Source organism: Staurois parvus, unplaced genomic scaffold (assembly GCF_062004578.1).
Source record: "Staurois parvus isolate SC_StPar_1 unplaced genomic scaffold, SC_StPar_1.0 ptg000985l, whole genome shotgun sequence".
Classification (NCBI taxonomy): domain Eukaryota; kingdom Metazoa; phylum Chordata; class Amphibia; order Anura; family Ranidae; genus Staurois; species Staurois parvus.
This window is the reverse complement of record NW_028318781.1, coordinates 3,751,385-3,778,537: the sequence shown is the minus strand read 5'-3', so window position 1 is coordinate 3,778,537 and position 27,153 is coordinate 3,751,385. Positions and strand designations below refer to the sequence as shown.

Here is a 27,153-nt window from a genome sequence, read left to right as displayed (position 1 = left end):
CCCGGGGGTCGGTTTAATACGGCCCTCCAACAGCCCTCCCTGCTCTGTGTAATGTGGCCCTCCCACGGCCCTCCCTTCTATGGCAGACAGTCTTCTGCTTGAGAGCAGAGGGCAGTGCGCATGCCTGACTGCGGCGCGTTCTCCCTGGTATGTATAAATGCGGCTGTCGCACGGCCCTCCCTTCTGTGGCACAGTCTTCTGCTTGAGAGCAGTGCGCATGCGTGACTGCGCCACGCTGGAAGCGACAGAGGGCGGTGACGTCAGGGCCCTCCCTTCTGTGGCAGACAGTCTTCTGCTTGTGAGCAGTGCGCATGCGTGACTGCACCGCGCTGGGAGCGACAGAGGGCGGTGACGTCAGGGCCGGGCTTCCAGCGTGAAGTGTGTTTCTCTTCCCCTCCCGGCGGCCGAGCAGAGACTTCAGCTCCAGCTACCTTTTTCACCCTTCACATTAGTGCAGGTAAGTTTTTTTTTAATTTATTTTCAATACATTGTGAAAACTCAGCTGTCAGTTGATCTTAATGTTATGAAATAAAAAGTATGTCGTTTGCAATTAACTTGGCATAAAATAATTTATTTGCATTTAATTGTAATGGTTCAAAGAACGTTCGGAAAAATGTTCGGCCCTCCATCATGTTCACTTCATCCAATCTGGCCCTCTTTGAAAAAAGTTTGGACACCCCTGCCTTAAAGCATTTTCTGCATCAAGGTGAAAAAAAATAAATAAATAAACACACAACCTTACACTTTGTGTTCCCACCCCCCCCCCCCTCCCCAAGCCTACCCGACTCCTGTATCGATCCAGCTTTGTGCCCAGCTGCAGGTCCTCTCCCTCTCTTCCAAGGTCTCACAGGTGTTGCTAAGAACTGCCATTGGCTCCTGCTGCTGTCAGTCAAATCCAAAGAACAGAAGGGAGGCAGGGCCAGCTCAGGAGGGAGCCCGCACATTTGCCCCCTAGAAAGCAGCTTGACACACAAGAGGAGCCAAGGCTGATGGCTGGGAACTCCACAAGAGGCGGTAAGGGGTGCCTCTGTGTAACATCATTGCACAGAGCAGGAAAGTATGAACCAGTTTATAAATGTAAAAAAATATTTTACAATCACTTTAAGACTTTCAGCAAGGGGAAGAAGGGGCAAAGGTAAACAGCAGACCTTACATGTAGTGCTAAGTCTGCTTTAAATGAAAAGGCATGATCCTGAACAAACTAGTCTCACCTTTTTAAACACTTTACTATTACTTAGAGAAGAGTAGCTTGCGTGTGTTTAGTTCTTACCATATGGTGGACCTTGGAGATGGCTCTTCCTTTACTGGTATAATGGACTCTGCTTGCGATTCCAGGAAACATCCATTGTTTGAGTCAGTGGCCAGTCCCTTGGCAATTAATTTTTCTGCCAAATTTCCTTCTCCGTAAACAGATACGTCTGTAATATTGGTGTCCCCAATCTTAATAGGCAAAATAAGCAAGTCACGATCCCGAATAAAATCCACGCAGTATTTTATTGCACCTGCAGGCCAATGGTCTGCGTTTTTGGAAAGAATGCCATGAAGCCTGCAGCGGTAGGTTAGGGCGGGTATACTAGCAATATCTTTAGAAATTACCTTCAGTTTGTTGTAGTCTGAATAAGGAATGAACTTGTAAAATCCATAGTCTAGAAGATTCAGTAAAATAGAGCTCATGTTGATGCTAGCTATTTCGGCTCTGCACCATTCATTTTCTTCAAAGCACTCAACTAGGCAAGCAGAACCAAGCCTTACCAAATCACTAGTAAAGGGCAAGAGTTCATTTGTCCCTTCTTTAATTAGTTTGGATAACTTGCTCATTAAAAGAAACGAGTTTTCTAGCTGGACACAGAAACAGTCGGGGGTCTGAAAATTAACAACAAATCCAGCGTGCACTTCCAAACACCTGAGCGAAACCCTTGGTACAGAGGAGAGCAAAATTTCAGTCTCAAAATGAAAACAAGACAGCGTATTGCTTATTTTCTGTGTAATTTGTTGTGATGTAGTATTAAAGTGCTCCATTAGCATTATATTGTCAATCAATATATCAACTTTCCAGCAACTTTCAGTTTCCAAAAATTTAAGAAAAAGGATGTGCACCTCCTTTTGCAGAATATACTGCATTTGTGATCGAAAGAAAGTTACTCCAACTTTTTCCATCCAAATCCATGTGCATGGAATAGCCTGATGAGGCAGTGCTAGTGCTATAGCAGGAAGAGATTTTGCATTGTGCATACTTACTATTTCATGAGCACCATGGTCCACAAAGAACACAGACATCGTTGTTTTTAGAAAGATTTTTTCAACAGTTGCACGAAACCAAGTTTGCATTTTTTCAGATTTCACCAAACAGACCATGCCTTCTGAGATATCTTTTGCTATGAGCCGGTTGTCAGCCTGTTTGACAGCTGCGGTAATGTGTTCACTAATTTTGGATTTTTCTTCATACCTGGCCAAGGTAACAAAGAGTATTCCACTGTTTGAAAGGAAAATGGTTTTCACTTTTTCAGTCTGATTGGATTTTAAGGCTATGACTGATCTTGGAATAATGTATTTTTTATCCAAGGAAGAGGATTCCGGAGAAGCCCTGATGCTTTGAAGATATTCTGTTACAGACTGCCCTTTCAAGGTTATGCTGACTTCCCACTGACTGTCATGTTTGCAAAGAAACACACAACTGAGTGATTCATTTGTAATCTTTTCAGAAAACTTGTCCACCGCATTTTTACTCCAGTCACCATTTTGACATTTCTGAACACTGGTTAGAAAAACTGAAATGCTAAACCTGGGTGCATTACAAAATCTTTCAGGGAGTTGAAAAATGGAAGAAAAATCCACTTTGGCTGTATTTCCATAATCAATAAATTCTACTTCAAAAGAACTGCCTTTCAAAATGGTTTTAATCTCTGCTCTATAAAAAGCTTTGTCATCTGGATACTGGGCGACAACTAAAGTACCTTGCTCAAGGTGCTTTACTTCAATAGGTTGGAAAGACATGCTATTTAGTTCTTCCTCTAGTTGCAATACCTGTTTCTCGTTTTCAGATAACTGTATGTAGAACTCAGAAGGGCTGGATATGTGAGATGCATACACAAGATGAGTGGATCCAGTTTCTAGAATAATTGGAGGGAGATTAGTTGATTTTAAAGGCTTTTTAAGACTTGCTGGACTGCAGGAATTCTGAAATTGTGGAAGACTTGGAGACTTTGATGCCTGCACCATTTCGTGCAAAGGATCCTTTTGAAATGATTTACACATAGAATTCTGAGAACTATCTAGGAGAGATCTAACATTTACACCCGGAATTACATTTCCATTCAAATCAGATATCGGTGTTTGCTTGTCTTTGCTATTAGAATCAGATTTCTTCCTCAGATTTTGTTGAGTGCGTTTTTTTGCAAAAACTGGATGAGCAGTGCGACTACCCTCCTCATGTGATACATTCTTTGACACATTTGTCTTTAACTCCATACCTAAGATTTCTTTTATTTTACCATTTATTGACACATTTCCAGAGCACAAGTCTACTTCCAGCTGTCCTTCTTTGTCTATGGCTACGACAGCAGCACTGAGAGGTTTGCCGACACACTGTTCTTCAAACCAAGCTTTGGCCTCTGTGGTAAAAGTAGCTTCTTTTAAGCCAGACAGGTAACATGGAATTGCTTGCATAGGCTCAAACAAAACATCGGCAGCTTCCTCGGGTACAGGCAACAATTCATTTTTCTTTACCATGTGGCTGTCTCCAAAATCTACAAAAAAGGCTAGGACATGATCTGAGTCCACAGCATGTGCTGATGCTCTGTAAAAATGCCCATCTTCAATGTATTTAACAATACACACTTCCTTTATTTTTTTTTCTGTTTCAGGATGTAGCCTTTCACCTAAATCAGACACCTTACTCATTAACATGTCAATGGTGTTTTCATTTTTTGCAAGCTGGCAGTAAAATTTTCCTGTATTGTATATGAAGGTAATGTAAATGTCTTCTTTGCTTCCTACCTCAAGGTCAAAACTGGAATAACAAAATGTATGTAGATGTACAGATGGAACTGTGCCTTGAAAGACGAGATGCCCTTTGCTAGCTAGCCACTGATTTGCAGAACATGGAGTTTTCAGTTCTATTGCATTATAGAGATCATCGGAGCCATAACTGAAAAGAGCGACGACAATACTTTTGATGTCGGTGGCAGAGTCTACAAAACTCTTAAAGTCTTCGCAAGCACTGGCAGACCATGTGTGATGAGTACTGAAAGAAAATAGCACCCCACTCAAGCAACATCGAAAAGCCTGACCTTCCCATTTAAGAAATTGGGGTTTCATTTCTCTAAGCTCTGAAATAAACACTCTCTCCACCTTTCCGTAGTCAACATAGATCACATCAACTTCATTCTTTGAGACCTGTTTCACCAGGGAAGCTCTGTAATACTTGCCAGTATATGTTGACCGTGCAATACAAGCCAGTTGCCCAGGAAGATATCTGCTGTCGCAAGATTTGTAGAATGTTTGTATTTCATCCATCAAGTTATCTAGCGCAATAAGGTTGCAGGAGAGTTGGCACCAAAAATATCTTGGTGACTCCACATGAGAACATTTGACACACAGAACAGCCCCTGGCTTAAATATATATTGCTTGAAGCAAATTGGAGAAATATTTGAACTTGTGCTATTTGATAGTTCACCAAAGGAAAGCCTTTGCTCTTTTGCTTTTGTCTTCATTGTGCATTCTCGCAATGACACCCTTATATCACCTTTAGTCATACACCCCCCAACAACTGATTTGCCTTTGCATTTTGCACTTTTTTCTGGCAACTGAAACGCTTGATCTACAGATCCGGAATTTATATCAACATTCCAAAACTCTGCATAGCCAGCTTTCACCAAGAGAGAGACGATATCAGAACTTTCAGAGTTCTCCATAAGACGCATTTCCACCACGTATTTGAACTTGCGCTTTGCAAGAACATGGCAAAGAAGAGCTTTCCCATTCACAATGTTCTTAAAGACATCATTTGCACTCTTTACCCATACATCATCTTGGGGATATGCATATGCTAGAGTACAGCACATTGCCAGTGCAGGCAAAGTACTGAACTTCGGCAACAAAACCTTGACCTCATAGAAAGCAACAGTCTCTATATTTCCAAAGTCAATGAAATAAACAGAAATTTCTGGGTTATGCACTTCAGTGATCACAGCCCTGTAATAATGACAGTCTTTTGCATACATGGCGCAGCAAAGTTGACCAGGTTTGGGATCGTCCATTATCATTTCCATGAGTTCACATTTATTGTATTGTTCTGCAATCTCTTCCATCATGGTATTAAACTCGTTTTGGCATGCATCTGTTCTTATCCAGAAATTTGAAGGATTCAGTAAGTATTCAACATATGCCACATGGACTGAGCCTGGATCCATTTGTATGGACTTGTATGAAATAACTTCTTCACTATCCATCTCTTTGGATATAACATTTTCCGTCAGAGCTGTGTCTGAGCCAGCGTCCGGCAGAGCAGTGCCTGAACTCTCCTCGTATTCAGACTTTACAATATTGGTAAAGGTATTGGGGAAAAACACTGGAACTTTCTGGTTTGTCAGAGGATAATCAGAACGCAGTTCATATTCCTTTTCATACAACGATATGCTAAAAACTCGTTCTTCACTGCAAAACTCTTCAATGTGAGCAATTACTATTTGTCCTATAAGAGCTCGCTTAAACAGCAATAACTGCATACTTTTTGTACTCTCTACACAGTCATTTACCCTAGATAAGGCACATGGGATGGACAACATAGGCAAGACCAGGAACTCCTGCTTCAACTGATGAATGTCCAAAGACACTACAGTTTCACTGCTGCCAATGTCAAAAAAACAGACTTTTATATCACTACAAGACATAAGTGCCTGTATAATGCCCCTGTACCACTTTCCATCCTTTCTCTTGGCCGCACAAAGTGTTCCATAGTTTCCAAGTGTAGAGTTTGCTTCTGTTTTAAGAGATTCATAGTATAAGCACATGTTAGCTGTCAGTTTTTGCAACTCTGCTTCCCACGACAGTATATGACAATAAAAGCGATCTGGACTCATTGCTGCAGAAATTTTAATCTTTTCCAGAACACCAACAGAAATGTCAGGCCTTAGATGATCCAGTACCTTTTGAAAACATTGGTGATTATCACTGAAGCTCAGAGGGATGTCTGAGGTCAACTTCTTCTGCTGAAGCAAGTCAGGCATTTGTTTACCGTGAGAATTGGCTGGAAATTTGTGAATGATCTCAACAAGCAGGCAGAATGTATCAGAATCCATATATTGTGCAACACTTAGTTCAATGGCATTTGTAATGATTTTTGGCACTTCCAAGAGAATGACTTGATGGTGTAAGAAGGTTTTGACATGTCCACTATGATTTTCTCCTACCAAGGAGGAAAAGAAATTTATTGCCCTGGGAGACCACTTTTCATCCAGTGGAAGCACATTTGAAAAAATTCCATTCACTACTTTTGGTGGAAGTGTAAACAACTCTCCCGTAGCAGAAGCAATTTGTTGAAAATCAACTTTTATTGTGTTCCCTTGATCTATGAGGACTACGTCACACTTCTGCTTAACTTTATCCAAAATTTTTCCTCTGTGCCATAACCCAAAAGGTTTCTCTTGCACCAAGCAAAACTCTCCAATATCAAGGTCCTCATTCACTTTAGTAACAAGTTGTATCTCTGTTTGTAGTATGTGGTAGTCATATTCACAGCTAGATATGTATCTTCCTTGAAATTTTACCAGCACGTCCCCAGGGACGCAACTGATATTCAAGATTGTAAAGTCCATTTTCAAATCAGGCTTTGGAAACAAAGACATGTAATCCATGTTATCTGGGGAAAAAAAAAAAGAAAAAAAGGATAATCAATCTGTATTTTGCCCTATCGTGTATATCAGGGCAGCAAAAATAAAAGCAGTACATTCCTGAAACCATACACATTGCTCCCAATTTCCTGATGTGTATAGATGCCTTTCCTGGGAAAGAAACAAAAGGCAAGGAATGGTGTGTGGGTGTGTAGATAACATTACATACATACACACACATACATACCATATTTTTTGCTCCATAAGACACTTTTTTCCCCCCAAAAAACTCCACTGCACACTGGACCATCTGCAATCAAGCACCCAGGGAAACTCTTCTCCACACCTGACTCCCACTCCGCTTACCTCCTGTACTCCTTTTCATATTCCTCTACTGCGTCCCCAAAATCTCTTTTCTCTGTCCCTCTGCTCCACCCAAACAACTGTACATCTCAACTTCACTGGTTCCATCTCCCTACTACTGCTCTCATCACCTCCTCCCGATACTCCACTCCCCTGCTGACCCGAACACCAGACCTGGAAGACATACGTGCTCATAGACATACGTGCTCATATACATCCCGCTCCCATGCCACCTTTCTCACCCTTCTTCTCCTAACCTCTGGGGATATCTCCCCGAACCCTGGTGCTGCACTACCTCGCCCACACACAAGACATCCTCTCTCTCTTCCATAAACTGCCGCAACCCCCTCAATCTTATATCTGTCCCCCTGCTCCCCAAAACCATCCTCCCGTTCTCATGCGCACTCTGGAACACCCGCTCGGTCTGCAACAAACTCACTTCCATGCATGACCTCTGTTTCCTGCTCCCTTAACCTCCTAGCGATCACTGAAACCTGGATCCAAGCAACAGACTCTTGCCTCCCCCGCAGCACTCTCCTATGGAGGTCTCATCTGGACCCACTCACCCAGACCCAGTGGTCGGAAAGGTGGAGGGGTTGGTTTGCTCCTGTCACCACTGAGCACCTTCCAAGTCCTCCCTAACCCTCCCTTTCTATCCTTCTCCTCCTTCGAGACACACTGCATCCAGCTATTCTCTGTAAGGATTGCAGTGATCTATCGGCCTCCTGGACCCGTGTCCTGCTTTCTTGACGACTTTGCCGCCTGGCTACCCTTCTTTCTCTCCTCTGAGCTAGCCACTATCATTCTTGGAGACTTCAACATCCCTATCAACATCAATAACCCGGCTACATCCCAACTCTTCCACATAACCTCTTCTTTTGCACTAGCACAGTGCATACAGTCCTCCACTCACTCTGACGGGAACACTCCTGACTTCGTCTTCTCTCACCTTTGCACTCCCTGCAACCTCACAAGCACCCCCTTTCCTCTCTCCGATCACAACCTCATCACCTTCTCCATTTCCTTGTCCTCAAACACCTATCCCTCCAAACGGCAAACAATTACCAACAGAAACCTCCAGAACTGGAACCCTGCTCCCTTCCACTCTGCAACTGACCAACTCTACGACAGCATCCATCCCCTGTCCTGCCCTGACCTGGCCACTACTGTCTGCAACAACTCGCTTTCAGCCGCTTTAGACTCGCTCGCACCCCCAACAACACGAAGCATTAGGCCCCGACCGCTACAACCCTGGCAGACCGACCACACAAGAAACCTCAAACGACATAGTCGTGCGCTGGAGCGACTATGGCCTAAAACCAAATCCCAACAAGTGTTCCCCTGCTATAAATCTGCCTTCTTAACGTACACTTCCTCCCTTCACGCTGCCAAACAAGCCTACTTTATTACCCTCATCAATACCTTCTCCTCCAGTCCTCGCCGGCTCTTCTCCACTTTTAACTCTCTTTCTCCGCCTCCACTTCCACCCAGTACATCACTTACCGCCCACGAGATTGCCAACCACTTCAAAAACAAGATTGACGCAATTCGTAGGGACTTCGCCACTGCTGAGACACCCATCCCACTTAGCACTCCTCACACAATAACCCCCTCAACACTTTGCTCCCTTGACCTCACTACCACCGAAGAGGTCACTAAGATTTTCTCCAAAGCCCGCCTCACCACCTGCCCCCTGGACCCTGTCCTCTCAACTCCTGCGGTCCCCCTCCTCTTCCATCCTATGCTCCTTCACGAACATCTTCAATCTTTCCCTCTCCACCGGTACCTTCCCCTCTCCTCTAAAGCACGCGCACATCACTCCCATACTTAAGAAACCCTCCCTAGACCCCTCCGACCTGAACAACCTAAGACCCATCTTCCCTACTGCCATTTACCTCTAAACTCCTAGAACGCTTAGTCTACAATCGCCTGAGCTCCCATCTCACTGACAACAACCTTCTCGACCCTTTACAGTCCGGCTTCCGCCCTCTACACTCCACCGAAACTGCCCTAATCAAACTCACCAATTACCTACTATCCGCCAAAACCAATGGCCACTATACCATACTCCTACTACTCGACCTCTCTGTGGCTTTTGACAACGGTTGACCACCCCCTCCGCCTAAAAAAACTGCACTCTCTTGGCCTCAGACTCCGCTCTCTCCTGGTTCTCCTCCTATCTATCACAGCGCTCCTTCAGTATTACCTACAACGCTGCCACCTCCCCTTCACTCCCTCTCTCTGTCGGTGTCCCTCAAGGCTCTGTCCTCGGACCCCTCCTCTTCTCCATCTACACCTCCTCCCTTGGCCAATTGATAAACTCCCATGGCTTCAACTGCCATCTCTATGCCGACGACACACAAATCTCTCTACCCCTCACCTCACCCCCTCAGTCTCCAATCGCATCACCAGCCTACTAAGTGACATATCGGACTGGATGCCACCCCATTTCCTCAAACTCAACCTTTCCAAAACTGAGCTTCTAGTATTCCCCCCAGCCCATGCCCCCCCCCCCCCCGACTTCTCCATCAAGATCAACAACACTACCATAAGTCCCACCCCTCACGCCAGGGTACTAGGTGTACTCCTAGACTCCAATCTGTCCTTTCAGCCCCAGGTCCAATCACTGACCAGCTCATGTAGACTTCACCTCCGCAACATCTCCAAGATACGACCGTTCCTAACCTCGGAAACCACTAAGCAACTCATTCACTCCCTTATTATATCACGCCTTGACTAGTGTAACTCCCTCCTCACTGGCCTACCTCATCGCAGGCTATCCCCACTCCAGTCCATCATGAATGCTGCTGCCAGACTCATTCACCTTACTAACCACTCTGTATCTGCCACACCTCTCTGCCAATCCCTCCACTGGCTTCCAATTGCCCAGCGGATAAAATTCAAAACACTAACACTGATGTATAAAGCCATTCATAACACTGCCTCTAATTACATCACCGACCTTGTCTCTAAATACCGCCCAAACCGTACTCACCGCTCCTCGCAAGACCTCCTACTCTCTAGCGCCCTTGTCTCCTCCTCCCATGCTCATCTCCAGGATTTCTCAAGGGCTTCACCCATCCTCTGGAACTCTCTACCCCAAGCTATCAGGCTATCGCCTACTCTGCTCACTTTTAGGCGCAGTCTGAAAACTCATCTCTTCAGGGAAGCCTACCCCGACCCCAGCTAATACTGGAATCCCCTACTCCTCCTACCACTCCATCCCCCACAGCTAATTACCTCTTGTACCACTATCCCCTCCCTCCTAGATTGTAAGCTCCAAGGAGCAGGGCCCTCTAATCCCTCTTGTATTGAACTGTATTGTTACTATACTGTCTCCCTCCATAATGTAAAGCACTGAGCAAACTGTTGGCGCTATACAAGTCCAGTATAATAATAATATATACACACGACTTTGCGCACCCGTGCTGCCCTGTACCAGTATTTCTGCTATAGGGCAGTCAGGAAGCAGTTAAAGAAGTGGTTTCCGTTACGGCGCTGCGTTACTTTGAGAACTGCGTAGTCATGCAACGCTGCACCCAAAATAAATTTACGTCCTTTTTTTGCCACAAATTGAACTTTTTTTTCATGGTATTTTATCACTATAAAAAAAAAAAAAAAAAAAAAAAACCAAACATATTTTGGACTTTTTGCTATTAAACATGTCCAGTAAACAAATGTAAAAATCAAATTTAGTCATAAATGTAAGCCAAATTTTTTTCAGCGACGTGTTTGATAAAAAAAAATCCCAATACGTGTAAATTAATTGGTTTACGTGAAATGTATAGCGTTTACAAATGACGGTATAAATACTAGAATTTTTTTTTATACTAATAATGGCGCTGATCAGCGACTTATAGCAAGACTGCAGCGGGCATTCTGACACTGGGGAGAACTGACTTGATGTCACTGAAATCCCCAGTGACACCAAAACAGTGATCAGTGGTGGGGGGGGGGAAAGCATTGACACTATACTAATGGCACTGGGCAGGAATGGGTTAAAAAGAGGGGCAAAGGGTTAACTGTGTGGAGAGTTTTACTGGATTTTTTTTAATGAAAGGAGAAAAAAAAAAATAGGGTTTTTTTTTTCAAAATTGTTGGTCTCTTTTTTGTTAATAGTGCAAACAATAAACTCAGAGGTGATCACATACCACCAAAATAAAGCTCTATTTGAAAAAAGGACACACACACACACACACACACACACACACACACACTTTTTCAGTTTTTCAGCCAAGTGCATCCTGAATTTTCAGTCTAGAATTTTCATTTGGTGCATCACTAATTTAACCACTTGCCCTCTTGAGAATTTACCCCCCTTCCTGACCAGGCCATTTTTTTTTGCGTTACGACGCTGCATTATTTAACTAAAGATTGTGCGGTCATGCAACGCTGCACCCAAATGAAATTTACATCCTTTTTCCCACAAATTGAGATTTCTTTCGGTGGTATTTGATCGCCTGTGCGGTTTTTATTTTTTGTACTATATAAAAAAAAAAGACCGACAATTTTGAGGAAAAAAAATATTTTTGACTCTTTGCTTTTAACCACCTCCCGTCTGGCCCATGTATATAAACGGCCAGACGGTGGCAGTGCACCCTGCTTGTGTACGCTCCCTGGGAACACCAATCGTCGGACGGGACCTCTGTACGATCACATTCAGAGTAGTAAGCAAGATGAGACTTGTGACATCATTGCTTACTACGTGTGAAATCTGTGAATGATCACAGAGGTCACATGGTACAAGGTTATTCACAACAGCTTTGTACCATGTGACAAGCTGTGACCAATCACAGCTCACTCAGTAGTTCTCAATAGCTGCAAGAATGCAGCCAGACAGAAGGAGAAATGATTGCTTTTACAGCCTTTATGGGTGTAAAAGCAATCAGTGTAAAAAAAAAAAAATCTTCATCACCCCCTAAAAGTAGTGTCACCATGGTGACACTGTACTGCTAGGGTGACAGTATTTTTTTTTTTTACTAAAAATATAACGGAATAAATTTTGGCCAAGATTTATGATGAAATACTATTTTTTATTTGCAAAATTTTATAAGAAAAAACACTTTTTTTCAAAATTTTTGGACATTTTAATTTACATAGCAAAAAAAATAAAAATCCCAGTGGTGAATAAATACCACCAAAATAAAGCTTTATCTGTCTCAAAAAAATGCTAAAAAATTCATATGGGTACAGTGTTGCATGACCGCGCAATTGTCATTCAAAGTGTGATAGCACTGAAAGCTGAAAATTGACCTGAACAGAAAGTGGTTAAACATGCCCAATAAAAATAATTTGTAAAAAAAATTTAAATTTTGTCATAAATGTACACAAAAATGTATTCTGCGACAAAAAAAAAATAAAAAAAGTAATGGCGGTGATCAGCAACTTATAGCGGGACTGTGGCAGACACTGACACTGGGGGGAACTGACTTGATCAGTGCTAAAAAAAAAAAAAAAAAAAAAAAAAAAAAGCACTGACACTGTACTAATGGCACTGGGCAGAAAGGGGTTAACATGAGGGGCGATTAAAAGGGTTAACTGTGTGATGGGAGTGTTTTACTAGGGGGCGGTGTGTGTGTTTCACTGTAATCACACTGCTCTAGATGGTTGTGCTGTGCAGAGTCATCCATGCGTCCTCTACCTGGAAATGCAAAATCGCATATTATACACCATTTTGCGCACCCCTGCCGTCCTGTAGCAGTATTTCTGATATAGGATGGTGGGGATGTGGTTAAATTATGAAGTTGTACCGAGTTAAAAAAGATACCAAACATGACAAACAATAAAATGCATGCATCCGTGGAAAAAAAAAAAAAACTTCAATGCTCTAGATTTTCTATAATCAATACTTTAAAAGCCCTGAGGGGTCATCATTTTAGAGTCCTAGGGAGACTGACAGTTTTGTGTTTCTTCCATTTGCGAATGATTGCACCAACTGTTGTCACCTTCTCACCAAGCTGCTTGGCAATAGTTTGGTAGCCCAGTCCAGCCTTGTGTAGGTCTACAATCTTGTCCCTGACATCCTTGGACAGCTCTTTGGTATTTGCCATGGTGGAGAGTTTGGAATCTGATTGTTTGATTGCTCCTGTGGACAGGTGTTTTTATACAGGTAACAAAATGAGATTAGCAGCACTCCTTTAAAGGAACTGCTTCTAATCACAGCTTGTTACCTGTATGAAGGCACCCTTGTAGCCAGATATCCTGCTGAATGATAGGGGATCAAATACTTATTTCCCTCATGAACATGCAAATCCGTGCATAATTTGTTAGACATGCATTTCTTTTGAATTTTTTGTTGCTAATCTGTCTCAGTGTTACCATTCGATTTTTAGACAGATCATTTCTTTGCGAGTGGGCAAACATTCAAAATCAGCAGGGGCTCGAATACTTATTTCCTGCACTGTATGACATGTGGTAGTTGTGCAGCAGTTTTTCAAATGCAAATTTGGGGGGAGGGGGCAATACAATTTAAAGCAGCGCTCCTCCCAAAAGGGAAAGTTCTGCTTTAAGCCTTTGTCCCCCGCTCCCTATTTAGGATTGCCACGTTTGGGGAGCAGGGGTTATTTGAATTTGACAGGTACCCACTCCCACTGCGATCGGAAGTGGAAGCTGTCCTCCCCTCCACGTAGTCTTCTGGGACACGCGACAGGTCCCAGAAGACTACGGACTGTCACAGCCGGGTGCCCACACTGAAGATGCAAGAGCCAAGGAGAGAAGACTGCCAGGAGAAACCAGCTGTGATGAGGACACCGTGGGAATCGAGGGACAGGTAAGCGTCTATTTTAAAAGTCAGCAGCTACAGTTTTTGTAGCTGCTGACTTATATTTTTAATTTTTTTTTTAAATCAACTGGAACTCTAATTTTAATGCAAAAACACAATATAACACCCCATTTTTTGCTAAAATATAAAAGATGACGTTTACAAAATAAAAAACACATTACGCTTTAAAATTGCGCAAGCCCATGGAACGGTGCCAAAGTACGGTATCTAAAAATCTCTATAGGTGATGCTTTAACAGGTTCCTGCCCTGCCTATAGCCAGATGGAGGCCGGCAAAACTTCTCGTCCCTCTGGGTGGATGCCATATGGCGTCCTTTCAAGCATGCGCAGTTTGCCTGTCCGCAGAGCCGTGCAGCGGTGTGATCTGTCACCGGCCGTGTACCTCGGGCACGGCCGATGACAGATCTGTGTCCCGACCCCATTGCCGGTACCATGTGACCTGCTGTGACCAATCACAGCAGGTCACATGACAGTTGTATGCAACGGATGGCTTCCTTTCATGCCATCCATTGTATACAAGTGTGGCTAGCTGTGAATGGTCACAGCGATCACATGAACAAGCTGGACTAATCACAGCCCAGCTGTGTCATGTGATTAGCTGTGGCCAAATCACAGTTAAGAAAAAAAAAAGTCCTGAATGAATCGATTTCATTCAGATAAATGCTTGCTTATAGCAAAGTAATTCTTTGCTATAAGCAAATTGTGTAAAAAAAAAAAAATACTGATCACTACCCCAAAGTTGTACAATGTTACTATGGTAACATTATAATACTTTGGTCATAGTGAAATATGAAAAAAAAATAAATCTTAAAGAGAAAAAAATGTAATAAAAAATAAAATTAAAAAGAATTAAAAAAACACAAACATTTTTTTCCGTACTGTCACCAGTCAGTGTCCCTGATCGCTGCCATGCCAGTTATATATTGACGCTGTACTGCACTGGTGACAGTATGTAAAAAAAAAAAGTGAAAATCATTTTTTTTTATTTCTTCATTTCCGAAAAATTATGACAAACAAATTATAACTTCAAAAAACTCGCCATGCCTGTTATAAAATACGTCGGACTGTCTACTTTGCAAAAAGGGGTCATTTGGGGGATATCTGTACTGTTCTGACATTCTTGGACCTCAAGAAATTAGGCTGGCCATCAGAACTTCCACATTGATCAATTTTCAGATATATCCCATAGTTTGTGAACTCTATAACTTTCCTACAGACTAAATAATACATCCTAATTTGGGTTATTTTCACCAAAGACATGTAGTAGAATATATTTTGGCCTAATTTTATGAAGAACAATTATTTATTTGCAAACTTTTATACCAGAAACAAAGAAAAACGTATTTTTTGTTCAAAACGTTCGGTCTTTTTTTGTTAATTTAGCAAAAAATAAAAACAACAGCGGTGATTAAACACCACCAAAAGAAAGCTCTAGTTGTGTGAAGAAAATAATAAAATTTTAGTTTGGGTACAATGTTGTATGACCGCACAATTGTCATTCAAAGTGTGAGAGCTCTGAAACCTGAAAAATAGTCTGGGCAGGAAGGGGGTAAAAGTGCCCGGTATGGAAGTGGTTTATACACCTTTACAGGTTACCAATTTAGAGTTACACAGGAGGTCTGGTGCTAGAATTACTGCTCTCACTCTGACATTCATGGTGATACCTCACGTGTGCTGCAATCGCCGTTTACATATGCATGCAGAACTGAGCCCATGTAACCCAGCAGCTCTTTATGGGGAACTGCTGGCACTAAAACATGGATGTTTCGGCCATTGCTGCAGTGACAACCAAGATACATGGATGTCCTATGGACAAGAAATGGTTAAAAAGTTAACTTGGAAACTAGAAAATGTTTCTAAGTTGGTGTACTAAGTACAAATCAAATGCAGTACTTTCTAAATTCCTACCATAACATCAACAATGCCATTTCTTCTATTTCTTATAATGAACATGGAAACATTGCAAGCAGTCAGATCATTTCATACTTTTCTGCATATGCTCCCAAGGCACCTCATAACACGTGACATACTATCATTATACCTGATCAGTTGATATGGTCACAGTGATTTTTTTTCTTTACTTGATAGCAGTTAGGCTTTTTTTTTTTTACTGTGCACACGATCCAGGACCATGGACCAGCAAGGGTCAAAGATGCTGAACCTTGAAATAGAAAATAAGACAGAACCATCAACAGAGCAGACTGTGGATATCGCATTGCTGGATGGGGGTACTTCAGAAGGTAAAAGTGACGTAATATGCTCATTGGACTCTTTAATTTTTTTTATTTTTTTTTACATACTGTAATCAGTATTTCCTGATCATTACCATACCAGTCACACGATGATGCCTTATTGCACTGGTAACAGTACATAAAAAAAAAAATAAATAAAAAATTCCAAATTTCATTTAAAGTAGAGCTATAGGCAAAAATGTTTTTTCCATTTTGGGAGGGTTATAACCAGTCAGATTTGTCGTCGCCATCTGTGTCCCATTGCAGAGATTTCCCTTTACTTTCTGCCCTATAGCCAAACAGGAAGTGAGAAGAAATCCCTACAAATTAATGGAATTCCTTGGGGACCCCCAGGTCAACATAGTGTGTTCACTGAAAGATTTCCCCTCTATTACTTTTCTGGGGACAACCCAAAATTTGGGATTTTCTTTTACTTTCACCTAATGGTAATTAGGACTAATACAGAGGATGAATCTCCCTAACGGAAGCAATAAAACCTGATAGGTGTTCTAATCCTTTTCCACTCCATCCAAAACAAAAAAAAGATTTACCTTTTTATATCTTAAAGCAGAATTCCGGGAAAAATCTTTTCTGCCCGTGCAGTGGGGCTGTGCCGGCACTGCACAGGTTAAATGCTCATGTTGTTTTAGGGGAAAGGACACAGAGGTTATACTCACTTAACCCGCCAATCCTCCCCACACAAGACCAGTCCTTTCGGCTCCTGCCCCCCCCCTCAGTATTATAAATTGACTGTTCTTGACATCAGAATGCTCAATGCATGCTCAGTAGAAAGGAACAGTCCACCGCCAGACCATGGGGGAGTGTGGTTTTCCATAGGATGGGCGGGGCTCAGGTGAGTTTTAGCTCTGTCCTTACTCCTAGAAAAAAAATGGAGTAGCTTATCCATGCAGGATAGGCTCAAGCCCCCAGTGCATGGCAAAAAAAAAAAAAAAACTTGTGACCGGTGTTCTGCTTCTTCATTTTCCAAAGAACTGTGCCAAAAACGTACAACTTCAAAAAACTCGCCATGCCTCTTGCTAAATATCTCAGACCGTCTACTTTCCAAAAAGGAGTAATTTGGGGGATATATGTACTGTCCTAGATAGGCCATCAGTACATCAGGATTGATCAATTTATTAATTGTATATAAAACTAGATTAAATATATTATATTCAGGGATGTTGAATTTGTATTGCCCGACGCATGGGACATGTAGTCCCGGGCGCTGGGCAGGTAGCTTTTTTCAACCTTTAGCCCTGCTGCGGGCAAGCAGCAGGGCTCACCTGTCAGGAGGAGGCATTCAGACGGCAGCGCTGTCACCCGATTGCTTACGGTGCCCCCACCCCCCCCGCTCGCCAAGTGTCCCGGGCTCTGCATGCAGGTCCCCTACCCTTCTTGCCCTGACCTGGAAGAGCCATTGAGGACAGGAAAGAATGTAATGTGGTGCGATGTGCACTGCATTACATTTAGGGGAGCACAGGGGAGGCATGCATGGTCTTTTAGACCCTGGGTATCTCATTAAAGAGAACCTGTCACCCAAAAATCATTACATAGGGGACTTTTTGTAGCTTTTTTCAACCTTTAGCCCTGATGCGGGCAAGCATCAGGGCTCACCTGTCAGGTGGAAGCATTCAGGCAGCAGCACTGTCGCCCGATTGCTTCCACATAGCTCACGGTGCCCCCACCGTGTAAATCCCCCCCACCCCACCCCCGCTCGCCAAGTGTCCCGGGCTCTGCATGCCCATCTGCGGGCCCAGGACTGGCTCAGTGTGCGCCAGCATCTAGAGGGGGGGGGGGGGGAGAGCGAACACATCAGGTCCCCCCTCCCCTTCTTGCCCTGACCTGGAAGAGTCATTGAGGACAGGAAAGAATGTAATGTGGTGCGATGTGCACTGCATTACATTTAAAAGAGCACAGGGGAGACATGCAGGGTCTTTTAGACCCTGGGTATCATTAAAGAGAACCTGTCACCAAATAATCATCACATAGGGTACTTTTTGTCCCGTGTGATGAAATAAAAAACGTTAAGTAGAAATTAAATTTTTTTTAATAGTAAAAAAAAAAAAAAATCAAAATTGCACCCAAGCACATAACATCTTAAGAGGAAAAAATGTTGAGGGCCCCACATATACGCACATACAAATGTAAAAGCACACGCCAGGGCACCTACGTATCAAAACGACAATTGCGATATAGATGTTAAATATTGCCACGCACGCCAGAATGAGAGCAATAATTCTAGCACGAGCTCCTCTGTAACACTAAAATGATGACCTATAAGGGACTTTAAAAGGGTATCCTATAAAAAACATAGGGTACTCAAGTTTGTCGCCATTTCGCAAGCGCACGCAAATTTAAGGTTTGACATGTTGGATATCTATTTACTCGATGGAACCTCTCCTTTTATATTTTACCAAAAAATAGGGTCATTTTTTGCTTTCGTGTGCCCTAAAATTAATTTTGTACTTTGTGGTAATATCATGTGACATAAAAATTTAAAATACCACTATTTTATTCTCTAGGGTCTCTGATTTCAGAATATATAATTTTCGGGGGTTTTATGGAATCTTCAAGCCTAAAATTATTTTTTAAACATGTGCAAAAAACGCAAAAATAGCTCTGGCAGCAAAAGGGATAAAGGATAAGCCCGACACTCCCCTTTCCTGACAAGCAACCAATCGGTGCTCCTACACTACAAGGTCTCTCCCCTCCATGCTACTCCTCGGGTTCGGTGCTGGAAACAAGCAGGGAGGGGAGGAGAAGATAAACAGCGCAATGTTAAAAAACATTAAACATTTAAGTCGCCCCTTTTGTTTTTAAAAGTCCCAGACATTCCTAAAATCACGTCCGATTTAAGTACGGTTTTGGTTAAAATTGATAATTTTTTTTGTTTTTTTTATCAGGACAAAGTAGATTGGGAGATATATATAGATACACACACACACCATAGTTTGTAGATGCTATAAATGCCACAGAAACCAATACACGCTCATTGGGTTTTTCTTTTTTTACCAAAGACATGTAACAATACATGTTGGCCTAAATTTTTGAAAAAACACATTTTTTATTGGATATGTTTTAGAACGGAAATTTGAAATTTTTTTTTACGTAATATTAAACCCAGTTGTGATTAAATACCACCACCAATAGAAAGCTCTTTTTTTCTGTGAAAAAAAGATAAAAATCTCATTTAGGTGCAGCATTGCATGACTGCGCAATTGCCAGTTTAAGGGCCAAATAGCAAAAAATGGCCTGGTCATGAAGGGGGGGGGGGGGGGGGGGGGGAGTAAAACCTTCCAGGGCACAAGTAGCTAAAGTGTTACTAAACCCTGTACCCTGCACTCATATCTGGTCCCCCACAGTACACAGAACATGGAAATGCAATTATTTTAGTAAACAAACTGCTAAATACCTTTTCTCATCAGCAGTTAGAGCAGTCCTGCAACTTCTACCATTGTCTGGCTGAGCACTGGTTAAAGCTCGTAAGAGGAGTTTTCATGCTCCCAATTGTCCTATGAGGCTGCATAGCCCCTGACTCTGTATGGACAGTTCTGATTGGGTCTGTGTCGATCATATGCACTCTCCCAAGACACACACACACAAAAAAAAAACCTATCTAGCAATACACACCAAACCGAGCATGTGCAGCTTGCCCACAAAGCTCTGTTCAACAAATGGATGGAGGAGGAGGATCAGAGAAGACAGGATCAAACATTCTTTTTACACAATGCAGAGGATTAACCCCTTAGGTTCCACAATGTTACTATAGTAACATTATACTACTTTGGTCAGTGCAATATGAAAAAAAATTAATAGAAAGAAAATGTGATAAAAAAAAAAAACATCAATTCTTTTTTCCCCATACTGTCACCAGTCACTGTCCCTGATCACTGCCATGCCAGTTATATAATGACGCTGTACTGCACTGGTGACAGAAAGTAAAAAAAAAAAAAAAAAAAAAAAAAGTGAAATTTATTTTTAATTTCATTTTCTGAAAAATTACAAAAAAATTACAACTTCAAAAAACTCGCCATGCCTCTTATGAAGTACGTCAGACTATCTACTTTGCAAAAAGGGGTCATTTGGGGGTATCTGTACTGTTCTGACATTCTTGGACCTCAAGAAATTAGATTGGCTGTCAGTACTTCAGGATTGATCAATATTCAGATCTATACCATAGTTTGTGAACTCTATAACTTTCCTACAGACTAAATAATACATCCTAATTTGGGTTATTTTCAATAAAGACATGTAGCAGAATACATCTCGGCCTAAATTTATGAAGAACAATTATTTATTTGCAAACTTTTATAACAGAAACAAAGAAAAACATGTTTTTTTTTTCAAAATTTTCAGACTTTTTTTGTTAATTTAGCAAAAAATAAAAACCCCAGCGGTGATTAAATACCACCAAAAGCTCTAGTTGTGTGAAGAAAATTATAAAATTTTAGTTTGGGTACAATGTTGCATGACCGCGCAATTCTCATTCAAAGTGTGAGAGCGCTGAAACCTGAAAACTGGCCTGGGCAGGAAGGGGGTAAAGGTGCCCGGTATGGAAAGGGTTAATCAGCCCCAGAACCTGTGTAATCAATGTGTTCACTTCTATAGGGATGAGGTGACAACCCTACCTATACCAGGTGAGACCTATAGGGCGGTGGCCATCATTCCTCCACATGTACAATCACAGCCCCTGTATAGGCCATATCCTGACCCATGCTCGCTCCAGGGACACACGTTCTTCATAAACCAAGCCACCTAGAGCAGCTTCCATCCTCCTGTGCACACAGGCCCCCTGTATATGAGCAGGCTGCACACTACTGACTGAAGAGCCGGTATACTTGTACAAGCAGCTCACCTATTATTGCAGGCCTCCAGAAACCATGGCAGGCACCTGAGGGCGGGCACGTGCTGCAGTCACACACATATGAACGCCGCACACCGCCCGGGCCGGTCTCCTTCCGCACGGAGAGTCCGCGGCTGCGCACTGAGTACAGCCAGGAGAAGGGGAGAGGACGCTGTCGGCGAGGCTGGGGCTGAGCATGCGCAGAGAGGAGAGGCGGGAATTATCAGTTCTGTTAGTTCCCTGTAGCGTGTGACTGAGCAGTGATCTGATTGGCTCCTTCCATGAACGGTTTCTCCTATCATTTCCAAATATTAAAGAGACCCTGTCACCAGACAATTCATTTCAGCCTTCACATAGGCCTTGTACACATGGAGCGCTGCACAAAGAAGCCTGATTTCTGTGCCAAGGCTGACAGATGGCGCAGCCAAGACTTACATCTGAGCGTTCATACAGGAACGTTGATCCAGGCTGGTCATTCACGTCCAGGCTGGTCATTCGCCTGTCAGCCTGGCATTGATTTGCCTGTCACTTGTCGCCAATCCCCTGTGAAACGTAGCGCATGCACGACTTTTTATAAATGCACTGCACAGGATCACATGCGGTACTGTGCGACCCGCTGCAGCCAAAAACAAAACGTGATCTGCATTTGGGATGTTGACAGGAATCTATTGACACCCAGAGCAAATCGCACACCCAATGTATTCTGAACACAATGTGCACAAAGCGGGTTTCCTGCGTTGTGTTCTGGTTTGAATGAGCCCTTAAGGTGGTTTTAAAAGCTGAAGGTTTTTTATCTTCATGCGTTGTATGAATGAAGGTAAAAAACCTTCTCTGTGCAGCATCCCCCCCAGCCCCCGCTAATACCTAAGCCCCCTCTCGATCTAGTGATGTGCACTGGAGTCTCAGCTATCCTGGGACTCACTCTTTCATTGGCTGAGACAGAAGCGGGAGCCATTGGCTCCCACTGCTGTCAATCACAGCCAGTGAGCCAAAGAGAAGAGAGAGGGAGCGGGTCGGTGCTGAGCTGTGGCTCCATGTGTGAATGGACACACGGAGCAGCAGGTTCCCCCCATCGCAAGCTGGGGGGGCCAGGGGCGCTTGAAGGGGACCCGTGAAGAAGAGGATCTGGGCTGCTCTGTGCAAAACCACTGCATACAGTAGGTAAGACATGTTTGTTATTTTAAAAAAGAAAAACACCAACATAAAATTTACACTTTTAAGCTCTATGTACACGGGACACTTCTGAACGATGGAAACTGACTGCTGGAAAACTTAGGTTAAAAAAAGTCTGTTTAGCCGCGTTTTCATACCGCGTTTATGCTCATTTATGAGCCATTGCGTTTAGAAGAGTTTATTAATCCCTTGGCGCCGGCGCCTCCCGGCCCTTTAAGGGTTTCAGAAGCCGGAAGACAGGGCGGGGTTTTAAGGTCATGTGACCGCCATGATTCGCCGTCACGACGGTCACGCGATAGAGAAAGGTCCCAATCGAAAGAGAAGATCGGGACCTTTCCATGAGTACCAGGCATGTGTGCTGGGAGCGTGCAGGGCGCGCGCGCTCTCAGCACATATGTTTGTCTTAATTGCACACAAATGTGCGGTCGCTCAGCGTCTAGGCTCAGACTCCGGGAGGCCGCACATTTGTGTGCGGCTGGTGTGAAGAGGTTAAAGATAACCTCAGGAGACCTTCCAAAATGCACTGAAAAACAGTAAAAAATTAACTATTTCAGACATTTTGAGAGAAATAGAGAGCAGTATTAGTTGAGATTAGCTGTCTTTTTTTTTTATGTGGTGTTTGGATGTGTTCCAGCTCATTTCTGTGCAGACATTATTGCAGCAGTGTCCAACATATTTTCTTTCATGCAAAACCTCAAACTATGGTGTACCAGGTCCATTTGAGTACCAGGAAAACGCTTTGCATGCATTTTTCTGGAAATGGAAGAGTTAAAATTTTTTTACAAACACAAACGCTTATAACCACCTGCCTACCGGACACTTATGCCCCTTCCTGCCCAGGCCAATTTCCAGCTTTCAGCACTGTTGCATTTTGAATGACAATTGCGCGGTCATGCAACACTGTACCCATATGAAATTTTTATCATTTTTTTGCGACAGATAGAACTTTATTTTGGTGGTATTTAATCACCTCTGGGTTTTTTATTTTTTCTTAAACAAACCAAAAACCACTGAAAATTTTTTAAAAAATAATTTTTTTCTTAGTTTTTGCTATAAAATTTTGTAAATAACTGATTTTTCTCCTTCACTGATGTGCGCTAATGAGGCTGCACTGATGGGCACTGATAGGCTGCACTGATGGGCACTGATAGGTGGCACTGATGGGCACTGATGAGGAGGTACTGGTAGGTGGCACTGATGGGCATTGACGGGCATCACTGATGGGCACTGAAAGGCAGCACTGATAGGCGGCACTGACTGGCACTGATAGGCGGCACTGACTGGCACTGTTAAGGTGGCACTGGTAGGCGGCACTGACTGGCACTGGTAGGCGGCACTGACGGGCACTGACTGGCACTGATAGGCGGCACTGACTGGCACTGATAGGCGGCAATGACTGGCACTGATAAGTGGCACTGACTGGCAGCACTGATAGGTGACACTGATTGGCATTGATAGGTGGCACTGACTGGCACTGATGTGTGACACTGAAAGGCAGCTCAGATGGGCACTATGTGACATTGATGTGCACTGGTAGGCATTAATATGTGGCATTGATGTGGCACTGATGGGCTCTGGCACGTGGCACTAATGAACACTGACAGCTGGCACTGATGGACACTGACAGGTGGCACTGCTGGGGCTACACTGATCATCAGGGCACACTGATCATCAGTGCTCTGATGATCAGTGTACATGTCCCCTCTGCGGAATGCCGATTACCGGCTCTCCTCTCCTCACGAGCTGTCAGCGTGACAGCTCGAGAGGAGAGAAAAGCCAATAACCGGCATTTCCCTGTTTACATGTGATCAGCTATGATTGGACACAGCTGATCACATGCCCGAGCCGACATCTTCAGCTCTTTCCGTGGATCCGTGATCTGCTGTGTCCGAGGGACACAGCGCACCGCCGATCGCCGCACTGCCAGAGCAAACGCAGCCCGTGCACATGCAAAGGTGAGAACTAGCCCTTATGCTTGGTTCACACCTATGCTTTTTGCTTTGGATCCGTTTTTATAATGTTTTTTCCATTGAGCTTTGCACTTTTACACGCTTATTTTTGCTGGGTATTGAGTTTTTTCAGCTTTTTTTTTGTTAAAGTGGAAATTTTTTTGTCGCAGGGCAGAAAAAAAATCGTAAAATGCGGTAAAAACACTACAAGCGTTGCAGCAGCTTGTCCATTGAATGCTATTCTAGCAAAAATGCTGCTTTTTGTGTTTAAAAAAGTCCCTGACCCTTTCCTAAAAAGCAGCAGCTCAAAAAAGTATAGATGTGAACGTGTCCCATAGGAAACCATGTTAAATGGACTGTAGTGCGTTTCTGCAAAAGGCACTAAAAAAATGCATTGGTGTGAACCAGGGGTTAGTACAAGTTAGCTGCATTTAGCCATAGACTTTTTTTTCTGTCCCCCAGGTTTTGGTGTGCTTTCTGAAAATGCACCAAATCTACGGGACGTAATAGATGTCTATGACAAAGCACAGCTTACCTGCACCAAATCTGGGGGTGCACTGCACTACGGCCAAAGCGCAGCAGGGCACTGTGAAACCCCCTATGCAGTGCAACTTGGATGCTACTTAGATGTGCTCTGCATATTCTTTGGGGCCAAAATCATGCTGGATTCACTCCAAAGTTGTACAAGAACCTTTTCCAAAATGACGCCATGCTGAGCCACATTGATGTGAACAGGCATCATTGAAAACATTGTGGTTTCCATTGTCATGCGATTCTGTGTGACATCTGAAATCGCACTATTGAGAACGTAGGCACAGAAAGTAGAAGCAGCTCTGACAACCATACAAAGTCTCTTCTGTCATACAAAACATTTGTGTCAGCACTTGAATATAAAACTTTACTTCTGCTTTAAGGGCCCTTTAACACTAGAATGTGGTGCAGGAAACTAGTGTTCCGTGCCACTGCCAAACTGACGCTGTCTACTGCCCCCCCCCCCAACAGCAAAACAAATGAAGAAAAATATTTAAAAAAATGAAAAATGTTTAAAGAAAATTGTAAAAATAATAGAAAAGAACAAAAACAAAAAACTCCTGACACCATCCACTGCCCAACTGACACAGTACACTGCCCCCACAAAATCATTGTGATAAAATATCATAAAAAATAATTGTAAAATATAAAAGGAATTTAAAAATAAAATTCTAAGAAAGAAAATTTTTTTAAAAAATAATAATAATAATTAAAAAATTCTGAAACTGTCCAGCGCTCTACTGACACTGTCTACTGCCCTACTGACGCCATCCACTGGCCCCCAAAAAAGCACTTTTAGAAAATGAAAAAAAGCCAAAAAATTAAATTGTAAAAAAATACTACACAAATACACACACACATATAAATTCTACCCACCGCCATACACTCCACACTCCTCTCCCTGCACATACAACCCACCGCCATACACTCCACACTACTCTCCCTGCACATACAACGCACCGCCATACACTCCACACTCCTCTCCCTGCACATACAACCCACCGCCATACACTCCACACTCCTCTCCCTGCACATACAACCCACCACCATATGCTCCACACTACTCTCCCTGCACATACAACCCACCACCATATGCTCCACACTACTCTCCCTGCACATACAACCCACCACCATATGCGCCACACTACCCTCCTGCACATACAACCCACCACCATATGCGCCACACTACTCTCCCTGCACATACAACCCACCACCATATGCTCCACACTACTCTCCCTGCACATACAACCCACCACCGTACGCTCCACACTACTCTCCCTGCACATACAACCCACCACCATATGCGCCACACTACTCTCCCTGCACATACAACCCACCACCATATGCTCCACACTACTCTCCCTGCACATACAACCCACCACCGTACGCTCCACACTCCTCTCCCTGCACATACTACCTACCGCCATACACTCCACACTACTCTCCCTGCACATACAACCCACCGCCATACACTCCACACTACTCTCCCTGCACATACAACCCACCACCGTACGCTCCACACTCCTCTCCCTGCACATACAACCCACCGCCGTACGCTCCACACTCCTCTCCCTGCACATACAATCCACCGCCATACACTCCACACTACTCTCCCTGCACATACAACCCACCGCCATACACTCCACACTACTCTCCCTGCACATACAACCCACCACCGTACGCTCCACACTCCTCTCCCTGCACATACTACCTACCGCCATACGCTCCACACTACTCTCTCTGCACATACAACCCACCGCCGTACGCTCCACACTCCTCTCCCTGCACATACAACCCACCGCCGTACGCTCCACACTACTCTCCCTGCACATACAACCCACCGCCATACACTTCACACTACTCTCCCTGCACATACAACCCACCACCATATGCTCCACACTACTCTCCCTGCACATACAACCCACCACCGTACGCTCCACACTACTCTCCCTGCATATACTACCCACCACCGTACGCTCCACACTACTCTCCCTGCACATACAACCCACTGCCGTACGCTCCACACTACTCTCTCTGCACATACTACCCACCGCCATACACTCCACACTCCTCTCCCTGTACATACTGCCCACCACTGTACACTCCACACTACTCTCCCTGCACATGCAACCCCCCACCGTATGATCCACACTACTCTCTCTGCACATACTACCCACCGCCATACACTCCACACTCCTCTCCCTGCACATACAACCCACCGCCCTACGCTCCACACTACTCTCCCTGCACATACTACCCACCGCCGTACGCTCCACACTTCTCTCCCTGCACATACTACCCACCGCTGTACACTCCACACTACTCTCCCTGCACATACAACCCACCACCGTACGCTCCACACTACTCTCCCTGCACATGCAACCCCCCACCGTACACTCCACACTACTCTCCCTGCACATACAACCCACCGCCATACACTCCACACTACTCT

At 43.7% G+C, this 27,153-nt stretch overlaps 1 protein-coding gene across 1 annotated transcript; it reads right to left on the bottom strand.

The window, feature by feature from the left end:
• Positions 1 to 1,266: 1,266 nt before the first annotated feature.
• TDRD15 (tudor domain containing 15) lies at positions 1,267 to 6,855 on the bottom strand. The gene has a single exon (XM_089657340.1). It carries the CDS (start codon positions 6,853 to 6,855, stop codon positions 1,267 to 1,269), a length of 5,589 nt encoding a protein of 1,862 aa, XP_089513466.1.
• Positions 6,856 to 27,153: the final 20,298 nt, after the last annotated feature.

Excerpts from the sequence above, each read along its gene's own strand:
- TDRD15 (XM_089657340.1), bottom strand. The coding sequence starts at position 6,855 with ATGGATTACATGTCTTTGTTTCCAAAGCCTGATTTGAAAATGGACTTT.